This window comes from Halictus rubicundus, chromosome 16, assembly GCF_050948215.1.
Source record: "Halictus rubicundus isolate RS-2024b chromosome 16, iyHalRubi1_principal, whole genome shotgun sequence".
Classification (NCBI taxonomy): domain Eukaryota; kingdom Metazoa; phylum Arthropoda; class Insecta; order Hymenoptera; family Halictidae; genus Halictus; species Halictus rubicundus.
The window spans coordinates 10,462,192-10,485,987 of record NC_135164.1 but is presented as its reverse complement, the minus strand read 5'-3'; the positions used below and the strand labels follow the sequence as shown (position 1 = coordinate 10,485,987).

The 23,796-nt window shown below is 46.6% G+C and overlaps 1 protein-coding gene across 1 annotated transcript; it reads right to left on the bottom strand.

Annotated features, from left to right (window-relative positions):
• Positions 1 to 1,246: 1,246 nt before the first annotated feature.
• On the bottom strand, positions 1,247 to 21,179 carry LOC143362194 (facilitated trehalose transporter Tret1-2 homolog). Its single transcript, XM_076802147.1, has 6 exons — positions 20,882 to 21,179; positions 7,101 to 7,290; positions 6,847 to 7,018; positions 6,489 to 6,761; positions 4,571 to 4,879; positions 1,247 to 2,636 (listed from the first exon to the last, which is right to left on the bottom strand). Exons 1-6 carry the CDS (start codon positions 21,162 to 21,164, stop codon positions 2,217 to 2,219), a joined length of 1,647 nt encoding a protein of 548 aa, XP_076658262.1. The 5' UTR covers positions 21,165 to 21,179; the 3' UTR covers positions 1,247 to 2,216.
• Positions 21,180 to 23,796: the final 2,617 nt, after the last annotated feature.

The window sequence follows — 23,796 nt, the reverse complement described above, 5'->3', positions numbered from 1 at the left end:
CCGCGGGGTGACCGTTAACCATACTCCGATAGAAGTCGCGCTGCTAGTTAACATTATGCTTAACGGTTGAGACACAGACTGGCCTAACGCACGGTTTCTCCGAAAATGTTGTCGCTCGATTAAAACTCGTCAAAATACTATGATCAGGCTGTTGCCTGGCGGCGTCCGAGGAAAATTTCACGCGGCTACTAGGAGCGCGGCGTTTGCGGAAACACGATTTCTTGCACAGCTGATTTCCGCACCGTGCTCGAAACGGCCTGAAAACCGTTTCGTGCCGAGGGCACGACGCGCCGCTTTCCACGCGTCTGTGTCCACGAACGATCGCGCTAAAAATAGGAACGCTGTTGTTTATCGAAAATTTCCGAGTCTCCGACGCGTACAACACCGATTCGTTGAAAGAGATGCGAAACACGGACGCGAAAAGCAAGTTCCTTCGTTAAATACCGTCACGATCGTAATTACACGCTTTCAGGCTTGATAACAAGCTACAGATTTCATCTGGAAACGATTGTCCCAGTGCATCGCTTCGCGCGTTCAATTCGGGAAAATCGTTTCTCGAATGCAAGGAACGTGGAAAACTGTTGCCGTCAGCTCTGTCAGATATATGTACGAGGAAAAATGCTGTAAGCGACTCATTGGTGAAGAGGTAGGTGGGGGCTGGTACTTTGAACGAAAAACGATCGTATCTGTGACCGAGGACTTGCTGGAAATGCCCTCCGCAAAAGAATAGTCCGAACAGAACGCTGATCGTGGTCGACCTAATCAAATTTGGCTTGTTTGGAGAACTCGCTTTGCGGTTGCCTCGACATCTCTAGCTGTCGCGTCTTCTTCTTCGAAACGACACGAACGTCATCTTCGTTGGTTTGATCCGCTTAAAATGCGGTGCATTTGAATATGGTTATCGTTGCGCTCGCAGATACATTTTAAGCGTGTCTCTGGTCGAGGTGAGTCGGTGAACGCATCGAAACGCTGTTTACGTCGGTCGCAGACCCGCGAACGATGGATCGCCTCGCAAAAACCGTTCCTTCTCTACGTCGTTCTGCGTTTCTTTTTCTCTCGGAGATAAGGATCGATCGTATCCGCGGAATTTCCGCTCGGAAATTGCTCGTCCGCTCGTCGAGCGATCCGCGCACGCGGCGGATCGCATCGAGTCGGGAAGAGATCTCGATCATCCTCCTCCCCGAGAACGATGACGATCCATCACCGTCGCCGGAATTCCTGGTATCGCCCGACTCGGAACTACTCGTCTCTTTTTCTCTTTTTCTCTCTTTCTCGTCCAATCGATTAAAAAATTTGTCAGGAGTCACGCGAATTTCGAATCTCTGCTCCCGACGCGATTAAACGATCAAATATTCCGGCCTCGAGCGACGAACCGCTTCGAAGTGTGCATGATCGCGCGCGCGTGTAACGGCTAAGAAGACTTGTACAGGTAAAATAATAAATATATACGCTTAGAAACTATTATTGCGCTGACGGGAGGATCAGCCGGGACAGTTTTCGAACGAGTCTCGCTGCGATCTTCTTGTTCGAGTAGTTGTACGCGGTTGCAATATCGGTGGCTGTGATATATCGTGTCTTGAGCGGACTGCAAAACCTATGGTCTCGTAAACGAGATGTTTTCAACAGAGATGGTTTCTACTCGAAGCCATTTGGTTTCTAGAATTCGGAGATTTGACAAAGAATGCAAAAATTCCGTTATTTCAAGGCAACGAAAAGGCGGCGAAAAAAATGCACAGAGGTATTTCGTTTGCCTGCATACCCGGTGAGTATATGCTGAAGAAAAAATTCCACTTGTTCAAAGGAACAGTCTAACGAGTACTAAATACCATCTTTGCACGGGACACAACACGTTTCTTCCGGATCCAGCTATCGTTCGTTTTCGGACTTGTGTCTCACTGTCCCGGTTGGTCGTCGGTGTTTTCCTATCGCTAACGGTAATAATAGTATTGCATCTAAGATAGGCTCGTTAACATGCTAGGAAATCGTGAGCGTTTCCGACCCGATCGAAATCAATCGTTCGTTGGTCTCGGGCTCTGCGTGTAGCGGCTTACTAATGGAATCCCGAGGAGTTTGCGAACAGCTCGGTCTTTGGCAGTATGAAGACGTACGTTAATCCTCGAAAATGGAACTGAAGGAGCGGTCGCGACGACGACGCGTGCTACGCCGGTCCGCTCCGCGCCGCGCCGTGCCGTGGATCGCGGTTTTTAATACTGCGTTCACATCTTTCTTCCGGACTCGAAGTCGTTGGGCGCGTTGCTCCTGTCCAACTCCATCTGGATCTGCTGCAGGCTCTTGCCCTTGGTCTCCGGTAGCACCATCACCGTGAAGATCACGCTGATCACGCAGAACCCGCCGAACACCCAGTACAACGTGTAGCTGCCACACGCGCGCTCCAAGTCGCTCGAGAACTTGGTGATGAGGAACCCCAAGAACCAGCAGGTGCACACCGCGATACTGGAGGCCTTCGACTTGACGTTTGCCGGCAACATCTCGCCCATCACGGTCCATGGCAGTGGACCCCAGCCCACGCTGTACGTCGCGATAAAGATCACCAGCGACAGAACCGGAAGAATCGCTAAATTGCTCACGTCCGATTTCAACGCGTCCAGCATGTAGAAGTAGGTGCCCAGAGCGATCTGCAATTAGAAAATCACACTTTGCTGGCAATGGTCTACAGGTAGGTACAGGAATATTCTCGTAGAGAACACGGTTGCGCGTGAAAAAGATTCTGATTTCTCTTCGATGTGCCGCGCGTCGGCACTGTAATAAAAAAAACTTTGTCGTGATCGAGTGGATCGTAAATTACAAAATTAGCGGATACTAATTAACAGCATTCCCGGCGTTCCCAAAGGCAACGCAATTTTTTTTTCTTCACAATCATCGTGAAAATTCAGATCGATGACGTCACACACACACACACACACACACACACGATCCTTCGGATGCGCGTAACGAGGCATTGACATTGAATGCGGCGACCGCTGATCGGTGCAACAATCTGCGACGGACAATTAGACGCGGCCCTCGCAATCACAATTCCAGATGAGTGAAATCACTCTGTCGGAACTGACGACCATCGTACGGGAGCACGCGCGCGCGCGTTGACGGAAATATTTTTCTTGGATGCGACACGAATCGCGCGGACCAATGATTTAAGGGACACTTTCCGCTCTTCTTCGTTTGAATCGTGTGCAGTCGTACTGTGGCGAACCGTAGATCCGGCATTTTCGAGGACCAAGATTTTTCTGTCTTGGAGACGGAGGATTAGACGGAAAGAGGAATCATCGAAGAAAAGATGGCGAAAATCGTCGAAGGACAGAACCGAAAAACCTCGGTGCATCCGCGTGCACGTTGCACCGGTGGAATGCGCGCGACGCGTAGTGCATCCGCGCGCGGACGAGCACGTTCGAGAGGTTACATAAATCGATTTGAATAGGCGCTGCAAGGCCGCGCGATCGATTTGTTCCCGAGTAATTCGCAACACCCGCGAAACTTGCGTACAACGCAACGGGCCATTTCCATAAAACGGGTGCAACCGATCCGACGATTCTTCTGTCACGAAATAAGTCTAGATCGCGTCTGATTGTAGTTTCGACGATTTCCAGCGAAAATATCGAGTCCTCGAACGATCTTTTCGGATTCCGCGACGGAACGATCTGGAAATTTCGATACGCGATAATATCTCAGGATTTCAGCTGCTCTTCGAGAGCCAATCAAAATAATTTGTAAACTGCTTGGAAGCTATGATCGCGCATCGGTATGCATAGCCGAGGAATATGCAAGGGGGCCTGACGGTGCAGCATTCTGCAGCGACAATCGACCAGGATCGCGACGCCATAAGCCACTTCATCAACCAGGAGATCCTACCTAGGATACCTATCTGTTCGCGATAAGGAACGTCAGAATTTGCATACGGGTCTACTGTTAATTTTCCTACTGCTCCAGTGTACTCTGCACTGCGTCGAATCGATTAAACCTCGGCCAAATCCTCTACCGTTGATGAATCACCTCTGTGCATCGCGCACTGTTCTGCAGCGATTCTGCATCGAGTAATTCTCGACAAAAATTGCCTAATCGGAAGCAACATACTGTTCTTAGTACCTCGAATAATTCACGAAACAGAGCACTTGAAATGGCAATAACTAGAATTGATCGTAGAGATTGCGCGGTGTCGTTACTCGGTGCTTCGGACCGTAAAACGTGTCTTCGCGAAGTTAGCAGACACATACGTATTACCGTGACGACGACGCGACACGACACGACGTTCCTGCACCGTCAAAGAAGACGTAACAGACACGTGTTTTTCGCAGTTTTGTAACAGCGATTCGATTCGATTCGATTCGATCGGTTTATCACCGCGAATGCGTTATTAATTCCCTCTGCCCGAGTCTTCGTCAAGCAACGCTAACTACGAGATATCTCGGTCTCCTAGATTGATCAGAACCGAGGATAAGCATTTTGTAGATACAGCGGAAAAACACGTCCGCGGTAGTTGTCCGCACGGAAAAATGAATTTTGCGTAATAACAATCTTTGAGCACCGATCACCGATCCATCAGATTTCCACTCACCAGAGTAACGATCTCTCCAATACCGGAAAAGATCAGCAGCATCTTCCTGCCAAGTCTGTCAACAACGATGGGAGTGACGCCGGAAGCGAGTACCTGGACGACACCGACGATTATGGTGGCGGCATCTGACGGTATGGATACCTTAGCACTGATGAAGATTTTTTGCATGTAGAACAGCACCACGTTGATTCCGCTGAGCTGTTGGAACCCAGCGAGCAGACTCGTGTAAACAGTGGCCTTCAAGTTAGCCTTCACCCTGACCAGGTCCGCGATGCTTGCCACGTTCCTCAGGGATTCGTCCACCTCCGCCTAAATCGAACAAAGTACACGCATACGTCAGCCGTTTCCTTGGACAACAAACAAACAAAAAAAAAAAAAAAAAAACAAGAACACTGTTCGAACAAATTGTAACAAAGTGTCAGCGCTCCATCGTCGAGGCTCGATAAGAGTTTCTTGACGGAGGAAGAGAAGATTCGCGTTGGCGTGAATACGTAATTTTTCTCGGAGATCGACAGTCTAGTCACGGGACGTTGGATTGGTATCGGATTTCCCGCGTTATGTAGATTCGTTTATTCGAAGGAAGGAGAATGACAAGGTCGTTCGGATATTAGAAGATCGGATTGTTAGATCGTTAGAAGATAGATTTGTTAAAATCTCGACGCGGTCTCTCTTCGTTGAATATCGATTTAGAACCGGACGACGATCGAGGTTTCAGAACCGTGTCAAAGAATTCGAGTGCGCGAACGAGCGATGCGACCGAGTCTGAAGCGCCGCAGATTAGGATGGTAAACATGAACGATCTTCGGAAAAGCGGAAGATCGAGGGACGCGTGTCGCTTGCGGCCGGGAACGCGTGAGCGGTTAGTCACTCGCGCGATCTTGGCTTCGAAGACACGCTAACAGATCGTCGTTGCCATTGGCGGATCAAGGAACGACCTTACCCCCGGCCTCGTTCAGCGAACGTGACCCGAACTCCAATACGATTGCTACAAGCGAAACGTACAACAGTGGCTCTGAAAACTATTCGAACGATTGCCGATATTTTGATCCAATTTCGCAACAAAAAAAAAAAGAAAAAGAAAAAGAAAAAGAAAAGGAAAAGAAGAAAAAACGAATCCCGCGGTATCACCGACCATTCGGAGTAAAGATTAAACGATCGAACGATCGAACGAGAAAATGAAGTTCCCAGTGTCTCTGCAGCAGTGTTTTACTGCCACGGTAATATATCTTGGAATGACGAATTGCAAAAGTAGAGGCTTAGCAATGAGCGTGACCTCGTTATAGTTAGCGTGTCGATACTTTTCAAAGTCACTGTAGCTTAGCAAATCGGCGCATGGCGTTATCGCCGTGGACGGCGCGGCGCGGCGCCCCGCGAGCACGTTTTTCGGTAAAATTCCTATATACGTTATTTCCACGGGAGGTCGAGGCTTATCGCGCGATTCTATCGCTTCTTTTCTCTCTCGATGTTGTAGAACGCCTCAGAAATATCGAAGGATATTTTCGTCCTATCTTGTCTGCGCGGACAGCAGCTACTTTCTTCTGAATTCGCTTTCTTTTGGCGATTGACGAGGTTAACCCCAGATAACCGAGCTATTATTACTCGACCGCAGGAAATAAAAATGGTCCCCGTTGGTTGCAAGTAATAGACACGCGAGAAACAATGTGTGGATCGATGTTCCAGCCAACTACTAAATTGTTATTTCGCAACAATGATCCGCAGTCTGGTAATCCCTATCGAAAGGTTTAAAGACCACCCAAGCTAGGGTCCGCAGCTATTTAAGCTGACCGATAAGAACAACGTTTACACTTGCAAATTACGCGCTGTTTTCTACGATACGGTGGGATCTGACCTAGACCTAGCCTATTCTACCGCGTTCTACGCAGCCCGACAATTAAGTACGTTTACAATTGTAAATTACCTGAATCTCGTCGCACTCCTTTTGCACACTGCTAACAGACTTTCCGCGCAGCCTGGCCAACGAGGCCAGAGCCTCTTCCTTCTTGCCGACCTTCAAGAGATAGAACGGGGTTTCGGGCATGGTCACGAAGGCACCGAAGAAGACGATCGGAACGATGGCGCACAGGATCCAGAACACCGTGTACGAGACGTACGGACCGATCGCGTACGAGTACAGCAGGCCCAATGTGATGAACAGCTGCAGGAACGATCCCAGGGCTCCTCTGACGGAGATCTGTTCGAGGATCATAGCGTTTTCTAAATGCTTCCCTGCTGGCTGGTGGTTCTCTGTTCGAACAATCTTCGGATTTGTTTATTACCTCTGCAATCTCTCCGCAATACATGGGAACCACCGTGAAAGCGAACGCCATGGCGAAACCGAGGACCAATCGAGCAGCGTACAATTGCCCCACTGCTCCTGCCGAGGCGATCAGGGCCCATCCGATTAGGTATAGCACCGCGGAGGACAGGAGCGTTAGTTTCCTGCCGAATCTAGGGTGAACAGTTGATTCGCATTGGTTGAAGGTGATAGTTTATTGGTCAGCTGGCTAGGGACGCAAATCGATTCTCTCACCTTTCCGCAAGAATTCCAGCGACGAAGCATCCAAGCATCGCTCCGAGGGCCACCAACGATCCTATCCATGAGCTCTGGTCAGCGGTGATTACCTTTCCTAGAGGATTATCGTCCGTGGATTCCTGGAGCCTCGGCAAAACGGGACTCGTCCATCCCAACATCACGCCCGCCGCCATGCTGCACAGGTTCGCTGGAATCACGGAAAACGTTCAACCTCGGAACGAGATAATTCCGACAACAATGAGTCTTTAACGTTTCCGCGCGGAGGCGGCCGCGTGGAATAATTTAGCGTGGCATGCAACGATAACGCACGCAAAAAGACGTCGTCGATGGGACAACGCAAGAGAGAGAGAGAGAGAGAGAGAGAGAGAGAGAGAGAGAGAGAGAGAGAGAGAGAGAGATATAAGCTAATCGTCAATTTTTCCGTTACGGCCAGCTTAAATTGCTTATCGTCCGAGAATAGGCAAGACGCCGCGCCGCGGCGTTTCTCTTCGGCGTCGGTTTATCGATGCATTTCATAATTAGAGGATAATAGCGATCAGCCGACTTTCAGAGATGATCGAAAGGACGCACAAGTCTTTCGAAAAAAACTTGCTCCAGACCAAATTCTACACTAGCTAAGAAAGAACAGCAATCTTTCTTTACGAGTAAATTTATTTATTTATTTATTTATTTATTTACTTTTTTTGTTTTGGATCCCATGTGACACGAAGAAACTTGACAATTTGTTAATCTATCCTAGAATGGTGAACAAATATTTTAAGAGTGCCATTCTCATTGCTACGATTCTGCTTTTTGTGCTAATAAACGGTTAACTACATTGAAACGTGTTTGCTGCTAACGCGACGTATACGTGACGCTCGCAATTTTATATTTCACGTATGGAAAGTGAAATGAATGTTTAGTGCAGGCCGTTAATTACAAACAGCAACTCGTAACCGGTCCGTCACAACATTTATTTCATGAAACGACAAGTGAAATTCAATTTGAAGTGGAAGAGCACAAAGATGCAATTTTTATCCAGCTAGCTGCTATCTCTCGGAAAACGTTGTGGCATGGTATGTACTCGCGTTCCCCGGGGGAAACGAGACACCGAGACCGGATCCACTTGTTTTGCCACTCATCGTCCTCTCCGTCCTCTCTTCATATTATTTTTCCTCTCGATGATGATCGCGACGCTTGGGCGCTTGGTGGTAATGGGATTGCTTAAATGTTAAACAATGATCCCCCCGCCCCCGATTGCGTAAGAGCCAATTTGCCAGATGCGCTGTCGATAAGGATAACGCTGGGTGCAATTTGCGGATGATTTTTCCGGTAGGGCGGGGGAGGTGGAGGGGGAGGGTCCAAAGGAGACTCGGCAAAATAATGACAACTGCCGGCAATTGCACGGAAAATGACTTCGAGGAACGAAAAGAGATTGCTCGGAACACCGTCGTCAGTCCCTCGTCCTATCCATCCTGAACCGATTATAGCACGGTTTCAAAAAAAAACAAAAAAAAAACGTAGAATTTCAATAGGAACAATTTTTTCGCAAAACGGACTCGTAATCAGGGACTTGTGGCCGTTTTAGGGGCCATTGAACAAATCTACGATCTTCGATGAAGATTGATGACGAACAGAGGCCAGGCTGGAGCTAGATGTAGAATTCTGCGATATATCCGCGGTCTTTTTACAGGCCACTAACCAGCAAGAGATAAGAGAGGGACGTTTTAAATGGGTCCTTACACGGCCACTTACGAGGGCCGTGGTCGTAAAAGCGGCGATCGTTCGTGTCGAGGTCTCAAGGATATAGATGAAGGCGGTTCTACGCGATTGCTAATTCCGGAAACAAGGCTAGAGCAGAATATGTATCTCTCGTCAAATCCGTGCCGATACAAAGTGGCGCGATGAGAATTCAAATTACACGATAACCGGGATCCAAGTACGATGCACAATGTGCTTCAGCAATTCTTGAAGATGCGTAACAGGCTCAAAAATTGTACAATTGCCGGATTGCATTGTAAATCCAACTCGTCGAAATGAAAATTGTAGGAAACCTTTGAACCTAATGCGGGTGGCGTTCTCCCGCAATCCTGGAGATGCAACAGGTGCACAAATTATACCTATTCCGGTTGTACCACGATTGTCATGAGATCCGATGCATCTAGAAGATCTGTGGATCTGCTTGATCGATCTTTCTACAGAAAATTGCCGGCTGCCGTACCAATTAGATTAGAGCATTAAGAGGAATTTAGGAGAAGAAGAAACTCTAATAAATACAGATGTGCAACTTTGGAGTTTGCGGATGCAAATCGGTCCGAGACTCGCCAGAAAGATGCGCACGTTTTCCGAGATGTTTGCAAACGAATGGGTTAAGAACCGTATTGGAGGCACGCGGAATCTCGAGGACGACGCAGGATCGTCGGACGGAGAGTCGAGTTGGACGCGTCACGTTGCATTTAACGAGTAATACCGGGTTTTACGTAATCCCGGCGAGATTGCTCTTATATCATCCTATCGCGTGCTGCACCGGAACAGAAATAAAAATAATCTCGTGCGCTCGCCGCGACGCGACGCGACGCGACGAATCGATCCGTGCCAACAGGAAAATCTGACGACGATCCGAGTCGTCGCTCGTCGCGTCGTTTTTCCTATCGGACCGATAGATGAACAATGAGCGACATTCGCGTGCGTTCGACCCGCATCCGTCACTAATAGTCGAAGAAACTATTGTTAGAACAACTACGGCTACAGCGTGAACTCGAATTTCAAAGATTCAATTGCGATCGTTGGCTAATATTTTTCTCATGGAATAAAAGGACCAGACGTTAAGACTAGAAAATATTTGCCAATATTTTGTTTCGTTGATAGCATACCCGTATATACAAATAATCGGTGGATCGATAAACGACTTTACCATACTATGGAAAAGATACGTGTAAAATTTACGAATTATTTCAGAATACAGAATAGAGAATTGTAGGCTATAAAATAGGGGGCCGTAAACGAGTGTCAGAGATACGAGGGTAATAAAATAAAAATTTCATGTTTTATGTGGAATTCTGACACGGTAAAGCATACAACTATCGCTTATGGTAAAGACCTCCGATAGATATTTATTTACGACACGACTACGTATAATGTTGTTTTAATTTATACTTGCACGGTGCAAATATACGCACTTCTGTGGGCCAAAGGAAGCCAAAGCATAAGAAAAGATGAAAAACGGTCTGCACGTAATTTGACAGATAAAAGAAATTTATTGAACGAACGATGGTCGAATCGACCGGCAAACTCCATTTCCCGGAACAAGTCTGAATTGGCAGTGGAATGGTGGACGCGGTGGAGGTTGAAATTTCATTTGAATTCAAAGTTTGCGTCAAACGAGAGAGCCCCGAGTGGGAGATCCTTTGCGAAAGCGTACAAACTCTATAATCGAGTTGAAACGATGCGCTGTCTATTCCGGAGGTTCCTCGAAAAAGAAGGATCCTTTACATCCCCCATCTAATTCCGTTTAATTCGGACGAGTTTCGCGAGTGTCCTGCTAGATTCGAGCCGTACTCGAACGGAAAGGAATTATTCTCAACGCGTAAAAAAGCCAGACTATTCAAAGGAGGCTGTACAGAGGGAGATGATTCGGAAACAGCGAGAGATTCGACTTTTCTGCGTAGAGGCGTCCTCGCGCCTCGCTTTATCGCTCGTTTCCTTTCGACCTCGTTTCTTTTTACTCTCGACTGCAGCCTACGACAATGACACTTCGGTCGACGCGAAACCTGCTCGCAAGCAAATCATTTCCGCGGCACAATAAATAAATCCGACACGCGACGAGCAGATATCGATATCGCCGGATCGCCGTTCTTACCGCTAACGGATCGCGATCGCGCCGTCCGTAGACACTTGGTTTACACACGCCAGATACTCCAGATTGCAGTGAACGGGGCGGCGCGTCCCTTTAAATTATTATCACTGGCTACCGATGATGTTGACAGAAATTCGCGATAATACTAGCAACGTAATCGACGGGCCGAGGTACGACGCGAAAAACAACGCGTCTCGATTAACTTTTGACCGATCCCGCGATAAATCGCTTCCTCCGATTCGCCAACGCAGATTTGCCTCTTCAGCGAAATCTCGGGGGAAATGGCGACACACTGTCGAACAGTGGATTCGATCTTTTCTATTGGCTGGCGAGCACACGATGCCCCCCCCCCCCCGATATGCCTTTTCATATTAGATCCGACACCATCTTTGAAAAGATAAGTGCGCGACTCGATCAAAAAGAATTACGGTATTAGAAAGGTTCATCGAAACCATCTCGGATGGTTTGCGCTCCCTTTCCCGTTTGCTTATCGCGTTTTCTTTTCTCCTTTAGCTAGATCGAGTTTCGACTGACTCGGTCGTGTTTGCATGTCGTATCTAGTAAACGAAATAATATTTACATGTCAAATACAACAATATTTTGCCGGATTTATTGGGCGAGTGTTGCTCAAACACGAACAGATGGCGGTTAGGCTGTCTGTCTGGAAATGTGTCCGAGACCCTCGAGATGGTAAAGGGACAAGTTTGGTCGATTGTCCACGAAAGAAGAAGCTACGTATCGCGTCACGTATGGATTACAGGGCTCCAAGTGGCCTTATCTGCGACGAATGAAAAGCTTTCGCGACGACAGATACGCGACATCGAGGAAGACAAGTGGTGGGAAGTTTGGCGAACGGTTCGAATGGAGTTCCGGGAAAAAGAACGAAAACAGGGAAACGGTGGATGGGAAACGTACGCTGGAGGGGTCATCTCGTCGTCGAAGACGGAAAATTTCCGTGCCGATAAGAATTTTCATTGAGAGAGAGAGAGAGAGAGAGAGAGAGAGAGAGAGAGAGAGAGAGAGAGAGAGAGAGAGAGAGAGAGAGAGAGAGAGAGCGGTTGCATCGAAACGCACGACGTGCCTCGTCCAACGAGAACTCGTTGCAATTCTTCCGTACGGAAGCGTCGATACTCGATCGTACTCTCTCCGTTCTGCGATCGGAACGGTCTAGAAGAATATATTCTCTTCTCGACCCTGAAAATGATATTTCCTGCAACGACTCTCGAATCTGTCGTTGATCCGTCTCGTCTGTCGAAACGAATAATATTTGATTTTTCGGCAAAGAAACCGAAGATTCGCTTGTCGAGTTTGACCGGGTCGAAAACGCGTCTAGGCCGTGTAGGCCATGCGTGTCTTATCAGCAACGAACTCGAAATCCACAGATCAACTATATAATTGAGCAGCGTGATAGTGCCGAGACTAGTGTTTACAAAACATTAGTCGTCCGATTCGATTCTACGCAAAGCGTGGGCAATTAGGAAATGCTACGTGTCTTGATTCGTACATATTTTCGTCGGATCGAATCAATGAGAGAAGTCGACGACCACGATATCTCGGAGGCTTGAAAACCTCCTTATTTGATCCAAGTTGACGCGTGTCGTTTAAATGGCTAGTAAATGGGTAAATGGCAACGCAATACATCTCTATCTTCCCGTGCAAGTTTCAACTCTTTTAACGATGGACCAGGAGATACGCGTTAAACTTGTACTCTACTACTCGGTTGATTCCACTGGCGACACCAGTCGAATTTACGGACTCTTAATAATATCGTGCTGCCATTTCTCGAGACGAAACTCTGTAATAAATACACGTACAAGATTCTATAAAATCCTATGAAAATTAAGAGAGACAACTACGCGGTCGCGATTCCAGAACGTAGAAAGGCTCCTTGTAATCATCGGCTTCCTAAGAACAACACCCTGCACAGCAGGTCCGCTGTCAGAGGATGAACAACACTTAATTCCCGCCGCGATTCAATCAGTGGGTGGCTGTGAACGAATCCGAGACCGGTGATAGCCGATTCAGCCAATCAGGCTAGCGAATTCGGATCCATTGCGACCACCGCACCGCACCGCACCGCACCGCACCGCACCGCACCGTCCTTATCACACGACAGGAAACAAAAAATAATGCGAATCCTTTCGGGCGCAATGACCCCCACCGTGTCGGCGGACACGTTCTCTCGGTGATTCATCCTGTCCGATGACTCCCCACGGGCCACGGACCTGCCATATTCACCGGATTCGAATCACGTTTATGATTCTTTCGCACCATACTCAAACTCATCCTTTCTCAACTTTTCATCATAGTTCTCGTAGTCTTGATAATCATAGTTGATAGTTGCTAAACAATTCTGTCGATGCGAAAGAAAACAAGTGTAAGTGTAAGTAATCAAGATTTTTCATTTCTCTTGGTTCGGGCCATAACTACATTCAACGCGTGTCTCTTAATGAATTTGCCACGTTAAGAGGAGAGCAACGTTGTTCCGGGAACGAGCACGGCAATTAGATCGTTCCGTGGTCAGAGAAAGTTTTACGATCGCAATCGGCGGTTAATCGCGTTAATCGTCGATCGCAACATTACATCAGCGCAGTTTATCTTATCCAAGGCGGCGACGGCTCGCGGCATTTTTCAGCGCCGCGGGAATTTTACATAACGGTGCGAGAGCCGGTCTCGTAATCGATGATCGGACGGATTTTGAGATAGCACCAAGGATAATCGATAAAAAGGATGACACACACAGCGGGCAAAAGCGAATTCCGCGGAGGCAAGAGCTCCGATCGCGTCGCGCTATCTGCGGCTGTACACGCGTATGTACCGGGTCTTGCCTGAACACGTCGTTTCCATTCGACCGATCTATAGCACATCTACGATGAGTCAGTCGGGGTTGGTTGCCGGTCTCTGGAATCGATCAATTGTTTCGAGCTACAGCGTCGTCGATAATGGGACTGTCGACCTGCCTGCCGATCGCGATGTTTCCGTTCGAACGCGAACGCGAACGCGATTAGCAAAATATTGTCAGCTCGGAAATTCACAACCCGGGCAACATTGCGCGTGAAAAGTAGCTACATATTTAGTATAGAGCGGTTTAGGAAAATTTCGAGGGGTTTCGTTAGATTATGAAAAATATGATTCACTTGGTAAATGCATGCCTGCAATCCACAGCTCGAACGTGACGAGACGGAAGTCGAAGGCAGTGCGAAGGCGAATTTCAAGAGAATATTCATCGTGATAAAGCTGTCGTGCGACGTCAAATATTTCTCGTTCGGCCGTGTCGCAACGGTCATTTCATAATTCCGTTGCGTGAATGTTTTCCATTCGAATTGTTTGCGCAGCTCGCGCGGCTTTGCTGAAAATATCCTTGATTCTCTTAAATAAACGGTTTCAGGACTCGGAATATAAATAAGTAAATTTGAGTTTTTCCTCGGAGAGGTGTGGTTGTTTTCGCAATCTTAAAAGGCGACAACACTATCGAAGCGAGTAGAACCGTCACGCTTCTATTTCGCCGTAATCGTTCCTCTATCGGGAAGAGTTTATCGGCAACGCGATAAACCTCATTGTGTAGCCACTTTTCCATTTCTTAGATTCCCGACTCGCCAATATATCGAAACACCGCCAACAATATGGATAGGAGCGATAGCCGCACCGCACCGTTTTAACGACGAATTGTTCTCTGCAACGAAGTTTTCTAATCCGGAAAATCGAGGAGGAAAACTCGATCGAGACGAACCACCGTTAAATCCGTCGCGATAAATCCGGCCAGTGTTTACGTTTTAATCGAGCTCCTGATAGGGAGCAGCCCGCAGCGTGCCGCCCACCGGGATCGAAGACGCCCTAAAAGATTATCCAGCGGCCTTGATTCTTTATCGGAGATGGCAACGAAATCAAATTAATTCTTCTCGTATATCGACCAGATCTTTCGAACGTGGCATCTTTCCGCTCTTCGGACAATGGAACCTTCTACTTGATCGGGAAAACGCGATTACGACCGTGATAACGGATCCTATCCATCGCGATCGCTTCCGATAACGATAACTAGCTTTTTATGTTGCCGATTCTGCAAAAGATACGATTTTCTGGTACTGTAAAAAAGCCTCGATACCGACTACGACAGTGTTTTTTAACAGAGAACGTAGGGTTACGTTAATAAATATCACTTTGACCTTCGTAGGATGTTCCAAGGTTAACAAATATTGGATGATCGATTGCAGTAGTTAACGATCTCGATTGATCTGCGAAACCTGAGACAAACGCGAGCTTCAGAGGATGGAAACGCGGATCGGCAGTAGTCGCGCGACAAGCGGCAGTAATGTCGCTTTAATGAGCACTTTGTCTTCGTTTCATTGGCGAAATTTAATGACTTCGCCAACGCCGAAGGTCGGGCGTCGCGCGTCGCGCGTTTTCGATCCGATAAAGGGATAACCGACCGTCGCGTCGGTCGATTGTTCGCCAAAGTGAAACCTGCTTGCGGTTAAATCTCGGGAAAAGCCTTGATTTTCAGCCGAGAGGAGAGTCCTCCCACGAAACGACCTCGCCAAACCTCGCCAAAAACCACCAACGAAAAAGAGACACTTCGAATTCGCGGTTACCGTTCACTGGCGATCCAGCAACCTCACAAATTCCATAACATCGAAGCGAATTATTCGACGCAATAGAAATGGAAATAGAAATAGAAATTGAAAAGTTAAGTAACCTTGCATTTTGCAGATATCTCTGAAAGCTGCACTGCATAAATATATGTAGTAGCCAAGTAATTTGTAGGCTTAATATTTTCTCTTTTCCTCCGAGCCACGATGCCGAGTGACAGATTGAGCATTGTTAACGATCAACGCGGTCAGATCGTCCGCGATCGACGAACGCGATCGAAGAAGCGTGCGGAGGACATAAGATTTACGTGCGAGCAATAATCGCGAACCGCGTCCTCGAATACGGCGAATATTAAACGCCTCGCATCCGGCGTTCGACTGAATTCAATCTTGGCCAACGAAGATCGCAATCGCGCTCAAACTACATCCTTATTAGCCTCGTAATTATGAGAAAGAAGCGCGAGGAGAGAGAGAGGGAGAATATATTGTTTCACTCGCGGGCGAGACCGCCGCGCCGGTTCAAGAAAATCTCTGTCCGTTCTGTAAATGTTTCTACTGTTTTGAGCTTCATCTACTCGGTTCCGTTGCGACAACAGAGCTGCAGTTTCGTTAATTCCAAGATAAATCCCAATAAATTAAAAGACAAATATGCATTTCCTATTCGACAGTCTATAATTGGAGGGAGAAGAGGAGGTTAGTTGGTGGTGCGTCGCTTTTCGGTGATAAATTCCCGAACGTTGCTCAGATAAGAGAGAATCAAATACGAGCGCTTCGCGTGCAAACATTTAGCGTCCTCGCGTGTACTTCTCTGATTGATAGCCGGGGTTTGATCTCGCGCGCGCGCGCGCGCGCACGCGGTTTTCCGCTGTCCGACATTCTGGTCCAGTGATTTTCATTCATGGTTCAACAAGCTTCCGGGATCCCTGCCTGCAAACCTCTGCCACCCATTTCCGTTCCCCGCGGTCTGCATCAAGACATTTGATTTTCTAAAAAGGGAAACCGCTTGTTATGCGTCGTGCTTCGACCTTTTCAAAATTAAGCTCGCACTCGTTTTTCTTTGTAATTTTTGCTGTGATCGAAATATCTGGTCGTTGTTGGGTGGTAACACGCCGCGTATAGCAAGTTTCACTTTGCTTGAAATAGTCGTTCATGTTTTACGCCACGGTAATCGCTAGACGTCAATCGTCGCAGACAACGAGTCAATTTTATGCATTCGCGACAGACAAATGGAAGTTGAGTCTTTATACTCGATATCTTTTATTTTTAGATCACCTAGAAACACCGGGAATACATTCACACCGAATAGTAGACGATAAAAATGCAAACCAATAGGTTTGAAGAAGAAGAAGAAGAAGAAGAATGAAAGTGAAATGACAATTTTACGATGAAGCAATTGGGAAAGGGTTCGTTAGGACGTATCTGTATCTGTCGCGCGAGTCAGTGTTAATCGCGTCGAAAGACGCGGCAGTCAAAGATAGATCGCGTTATTGTTGGCAGCGTCAAAGCACGCGTGCGATTTTTGGTATTCGCGCGCGCTTCAACCCCTTTGAATTGCACCAGCATACGATGCACTACTACTCTGCAGGTTGCAGTCTAAATTTGATCAGCGTTATTTTTCATCCCCGGCTCCGAGAAAAAATCGCAGCGTTCTTTTAATCTTTGCGAAATGCTCTTTGCAACGCTTGCAATGCAAATTCACAGCGAAGACGCGAATTAACGTTCGCGCGTTGCCAACGTCCGAAGGATAACGCGCGGCGATAAGGCAGCACAGGCGTGCTCGTAGATTATGGTTAAAGTGCTAAAGCGAAGGAACGAACGTGTTCCAATTATCTTAATGTTCCGTGTTTTTCAATGTGCACCTTTATCGTTCCGCCGATTGAATGGCAAGTTCACCAAGTTCATTAAACGTTGCCGACTGCATCTCTCGATCACTATATTTAAATGCAACCTCGGAATGAACGCCACGGGACTGCCGCGGGACCAAAGTTGAATGGACTGTGAGAAATCAACGAAATCTCTGCCCAGTCGACTCGAGCTTCTTTCACAGGTACACTACCATCGAAAATGTTGATGATTTTCGAAATAAATTATTGCAGAACTTGCCGAGCAGTAGCTTTTGATTATCGGAGAAAATTTCTGACGGCTTTCGTCTTCGCGAACTGTCTGTTTCGAAATCTCAGCTGTCGAGAACGCGGCATAAAGGGCAATAAAAAGCCGCCTCGTGACATCGTTTTCGGAAACACTATTTTTATATTGTATCGCTCGGAAACAGTGGCCGTGTTTCAGCCTGTTTCAGATTTTCGACGGCGCGGTGATTTCTTGGAGAACCTGCGAAAGAAATTTCAGTAAATCGATCCCCCCTTATCGAGTTAACGTTCGTACATTTGGAGGAATCGCAGAACAACTTCTGGAAGTGCGCGTGACGATTGTAGACTCTGCCAAGGCAAAGTGCAGGATATCTTCAAATAAACGCGAGTGACTCGACCTCGAATCGGACAAAGGACGGGTTTTTTGCGAGAAAAACGATAACAGAGATTGACAAGTCCTACGAGAAACCGGCCACTTACGGTGCTCGCTTACGAAAGCTAGAATTTCCGGGAGTTTCTGAAAATTCCTTCCTTCCCGGGCTCGGCAAATTTGACCAAAGCCACGATACCACGTTCGGAAGTTAGGGTTCAGATTCTAACGAGTTGCGGGTCAGAGCGGACGACTAAACGAACGTAAAACGACGAATTACCAAGTCGAATGGCAAACGGTTATCGGATCCGGCTGAATCGGTAGGGTAGGATGGTGCCCCGTTTGATCGGCGCCAAAGCGATCCGCGCGATATTGATTTCGTATCGTATCGGTTTCCGTCAAGTTCCTACATATTGCGCGCGTCTCAGATCCACCACGACCTAATCGTGGGTCACGTTTATTTACTCTGGTCGACTGGTGGTTATTCGACACGCGACCTTTGTCGGGGAATATGGATTTTCCCGGCTAGAGAAAGTTGGAACGCCGTTACTCCTTTCTCGAATCGAAGCTTCGACTCTAGATGAAATTATTTTTCGGATATCTCATGGTGTCGCGAAAGCTTTTGCGTTTCGAGCCGAAACCGAAGCCGAAGCCGAAGCCGAAACCGAAACCGAAACCGTTCAAGAAGCGACGCATTGGAAAACGATGCTACAGTTCGATGCGTTCCCCGTTTCGCCGTATTGTTTGCCCGCGAACGACGAAACGTCAACAATCGTTCGTTGGCTTCTGTTTGTCCGCGCCTGTTGACTCTTCCGACTTTTTTGTTTTACCTCGATTTTGTTTCCATTGTTTGCGAATCGTGCGCTCGGTGTCAGTGAAAAAAATACGCGATTGCTTCCATGAGTTTTTCATCATTTTAATTGGCGAACGATAACATTGAAACTCGAACTTTTGTCATCTTTTCCCCGGAAGGAATTTGTACAATTGGCTTATAATTTCGCGTACATGATTGTTTCGATCGAGGTATGATCAGAGATAAGAATAGCCGTGCTTATACAGATTTTCTGAACTAGAGTAAAAGCATCCGAAGCTTAATCTCTTCGTACATTGAACACTATTAATTATGCAACGCTTATTACCAAGACGCTCTGCTCCAAAGAATCAAGCATCTAATCGTAATTGCACGCCGTAGTAGTCGTGCAGTTTTCAGTTAATGTACACACGATTTAACCATGCTTCACCACCATCGATTATACTTACGTTGTAGTCGTTGCAATACGAGCGACGATTTTCAGTTAAGGTCTACAGGGGTTTCGCAAAGCTTTGCCATCGTATTGTGCAAATAATTATGTTATTCTCCCGAGGGAAGTGCAGCGTTCCGAAAAGCTTCGTTGAATTGCCGAAATAGTAATTTTGGAAGGGTGTCGAACGAAAGAAACACCTGCTCCAAGTTGACACTTGTTCAAACGTCGATCGCACCTTTCACAGATACGCGCGAGAGATATAGCGATTATCGGATCCCGCATCAATAAAAAAATTCCACACTATTATTCCTTAATTGCGTTTAATTGCACTGCATTCTTGTTACGTTCTTGTTGTTTCTGGCGCGGTCTGCTGCATAGGAAACAATTCAACGAACCCCTGTTCAAAGAAACGTTCCACCGCGAAACGCGATTAGAATCCTTGGATAATTCGCGACCTTCGTTGATTCTGTATGTCTCTAAAAAGACAGATTTTACCAAGTTTTCGTGAAATAGGCTGTCAATTTTTTCCTACCGATTTTTCTCATTTATTACCTATAAACTGTCATTGTTGTGTACCGCTTTAATTCGTTGATTCGAACTGTCAGAAGATAAAGACTTTCAAACCACCTGGTTTAAATGCACTAGATTCTAGGTCCAGATAAATTACAATCCCAACCACTGATATCTGGCAACTAATACCCACTACAATCGTTATTTTTAAGTCCATCCACAATACAGTGTTCACCTAAATCGTGGATCGTCGGAGCATAAATATTTTTAATACGATAAGAAGGATCGCAATCCTGAAAGGCTTCCGCAAAGTCAAAAGGATTCAATTAATAAAACCAAATCTGGAAAGACAACATTTGTCATACTAGTTACTCCTTAAACCCTTCTACATCCTTCATATTCCAACCCTCCAATGTAATCTACTCGCCTATACCACAATACTTCGTTAATTTAGCACAATTTCTCATATAACAGTGTCGTCCGTACATGACCAACGTGGCGTTCAACGCGTTGAAGCGCGTTGAAGCGCGTTGAAGCATGTTTCGCACCCTCGTTTCCCCTCGGAAAATTTTACACCCTCTGATCGATCTGGGGAACATCAAATATTTCATTTCCCGCCACTCGCCTGTCACCTGTTGCCCACCGTGACCATCATTTTCTGCACCGCAAAACGTCCACAAATACTTCTAAACGACATCTAGCTACCAATTCTCTCTCTCTCTCTCTCTCTCTCTCTCTCTCTCTCTCTCTCTCTCTCTCTCTCTCTCTCTCTCTCTCTCTCTCTTAAAGTTTCACCTCCCTCCGATCGATCTGGAGAACATAAAATAATCACATCGGTAGCTTCTGCCAATTATTAGCCAGCGCAATTACCCTCGTTTAGACGTCGTAAATGAATACTTGGGACCCATATAGCACATAAAATCCCGTCCCTAGCTCCTGTCACCGATTCCTCGCGACGCGACACTCCAAACTCCCGCCAAATCAAAATAACATTTCTACCCAAACACGATCCCGTTAAAGTTCGCGCCACACCGGAACTCGCGCGCGTGTAAAGCAAACCCCGGCAGAGAGGAAGAGGGTGGTTGACAGGTTCCCGGTTGGTGCCCGGGGGATTGATGCCGCGATAGACGGAGAGTAGAGACCTACCTGCAGCGGCGGCTACGTATTGAAGCGTCGTCGATCCCTTCTCCGTCATGTTGTAGCTCACGGTACACTTGTTGTGGACACCGTACAAGTTGTTCTCGCAATCGAAAGTGGTTGGTGGTTGTCCGTTCTTCTTGTCGTTCTGCCTCCGAAGGGTAGTTGATTCGCACACTGTCGAACAGTCACTCGCTGGTACAGGGCTGTAGGCATACGCGCGCTCTTTATACGCTTTACGCTCTTTATAGCGCCCCTCTATTTCCTCGTTGCCGCCGTGGGTGGGGGCCATTTCTCCCTCTCTTTCTCTGTTGCTCGCTCGATAAACCAACGGCTGACCTCTCTCTCTCTCTCTCTCTCTCTCTCTCTCTCTCTCTCTCTCTCTCTCTCTCTCTCTCTCTCTCCCTTCCTCGTTACTTCCTCGACCAACCGATTCAACCGCGCTGCAAAGCGAACGCTGCTAGGCTCTCCTCTGCTGTCCAACGGCGAAATCCAACGATACGTATCCTCGACCCTGCAACCAAACCACGGGTCAAGGTCAACCTGGATCCAAGGGGGTTCAACCCTTGGAACGATCCCCGTTAGCACCCCCATGACGCGTGGTACCATACGTGCAGCGGCATTTAGGTTCAATGAAACCTGCATCGTCATTCGGTTTCCTCGTGCGATTATCCGTGCAGTTCCGTTGAACGATTGCTAAAGTTCGCGCGCGATTTCAGGATAAGTCGGTTACAAAGACACGGAACAGCTAATCGGTAACAACCAGTTATTATTAGACAGCGAATCTCTATGCAAAATAAATATTTTCTGACGGTATTGCAACAAACTGGAGCGAAATAGAAAGGTATTGTCTTTTTTGTTTTTTATAAAGCTACAAACAATACCGAGTAAATCGACCAAGACTCATTTGTCAACCGGGCAACGTGAAAACGTTCTAACGCGTCCGCTGGCAATGGTGACCTGCTGGTACAATTTAGCGTTTTAGTACTTTATTAGTGGATCTTTAACACGTTGAACGTCGTGTCGGTAAAATCTGGGTGACACGATTACTTGAACATCTTTCACAATCAATTTTTGCTCTGACGCGGTTATATAAGCCGAGTTTCAATAGAATTTTTGTTGGATCTAGCAAGATTAAACGAATAATCACCGGAATGGACCTTAATTAACTCGAAATTACTTTGATTTTGTGAGATTTTTCATTGTGAAAATTAGCGAAAATTAACACAGACCGAAGCCAAAAACATAATGCGTAGAAACGATGAGTGAACAAATCAAGAAAACTTTGAGAAATCAATTTTCTCTGGTTCTTATTGTCTGGAGTTAATCGATTCGGCAACCGAACAGCTTAAACGATACATCATGTTTGGACCCTGACGACATTATATGTAGACCGTGTTTTGGGGCAGAAGAAACCTGACCTGCGCTATGAAACGGTACAAACTATCCACCCCGATGCAGGGCCAGCCTAGATTGATGGCATTTAGGGTGCGCAGCTACCACACCGATATCACGTAAACGCACACCTAAATATCAGATAAGATATCAGATTGATTGAATCTCACAAGTAGACAGTGGCTCTCCGTGCGGAATAAACAGTTAATATGAGAACCGTAGACAAAAGCAGTCGTTAAATATAATAAAAATGTATTTTCTCGTGCAGCGATTAACTAACATCGTTTGAACTCTTCGATGTTCACAAATTTATACTTGGCCTACTCGTTTCTGTCGTAAACACAAAATCCGCCTTCTGTTTACAAGATTTTATCGAGCAGCACGATTTCTTTATTTCTCCTTTCTACGTTGAATCGTTACGATATCGCGTCTAATTATGGGTGATTGTTATTCCAATTACTGTATCACAAATTGCCCAACATCAAACTTTGCCATCTAAATTCGACTTTGTTTCTAAACACGCTCTCACTTTATCTCGACGTCACTCGCGTTTTTACCGTGCACTATGCTCACGGAAAAAACGAATTAGCCGCGGCAACAACGGGCAATACATATTATCGTTGGAAACAGTTGGAACGGTTGCACGTCGCCGGTGATCACGGTCAAAAAATATCAATCATATAGAGAACGAAAACAACAGCTATGCACTTCAGACCGGTTGGCAGTCGTAGGGCCAAGGTCGGGTAGTCTGCAGTGACCTAGCGGGAAGTTCTGCGCAAGTTCTCCACAAGTTGATAGCGATAAAACGAATAGTTCTATTGTTGTCCCTCGATCGATCTCGATTCGTATCGATCGGACACGCATCCCGGGTCTTTCTGCTCATTTCACCCCTTTTCTTACGATCTCTCTGGGCAGTTCGTCATAATTTACCGAAGAGATTCTACCTTCTACATTTAGTTTGAAGGTGCATCGAATATGAAAATTCTGCAGAGATATTTTTCTTTTTCTTTTTCTTTTTCTTTTTCTTTTTCTTTTTTTTCTGAAATATACTATACGCGTTTCCTCGCGCGAGGTGTCGTTCATTGTGACGTTGATAAGTTCGAGAGGAGGATTTATCTCGCGATCTCCAGAGATAATTTGAAGTACCGTACCGGTCGATTTTTATCGTGTTCCGTAGATAACGTCCGGTAACAAGACAATTCACAAACGGCACTTAATTAGTGGAAACGTTCCCTGGCGTTCCCTCAAATTCCATAGAAATCCCCAAAGTTGTATTCACGGAAAATTATCGGTGTTCCGTTCTGTAGATCGTGAATGTTCGAGCAGTAAAGTTTCATTTTCTTTATTCCAGTTGATTCTCAGGCATTTTCAGTTGTTAGACTAACAGGGCCCCACATACGTTGAGAAAAAGGGATGGTCAGTCGCGATAAATTAATGAGATAATGCACGCCCGATGGATACAGGATCATCAACGTCCGACGCTAGACCGATGCGGTGATCTTTTGCTATTGATTCTAAACTATTTCCGT

Coding starts and splice junctions, on each gene's coding strand:
- LOC143362194 (XM_076802147.1), bottom strand. CDS start 21,164: ATGGCCCCCACCCACGGCGGCAACGAGGAAATAGAGGGGCGCTATAAA. Junction 7,291..20,881: donor ATACGTAGCCGCCGCTGCAG/GTAGGTCTCTAC, acceptor CCGTGATTCCAG/CGAACCTGTGCAGCATGGCG. Junction 2,637..4,570: donor TTGGAGAGATCGTTACTCTG/GTGAGTGGAAAT, acceptor TTCTAATTGCAG/ATCGCTCTGGGCACCTACTT.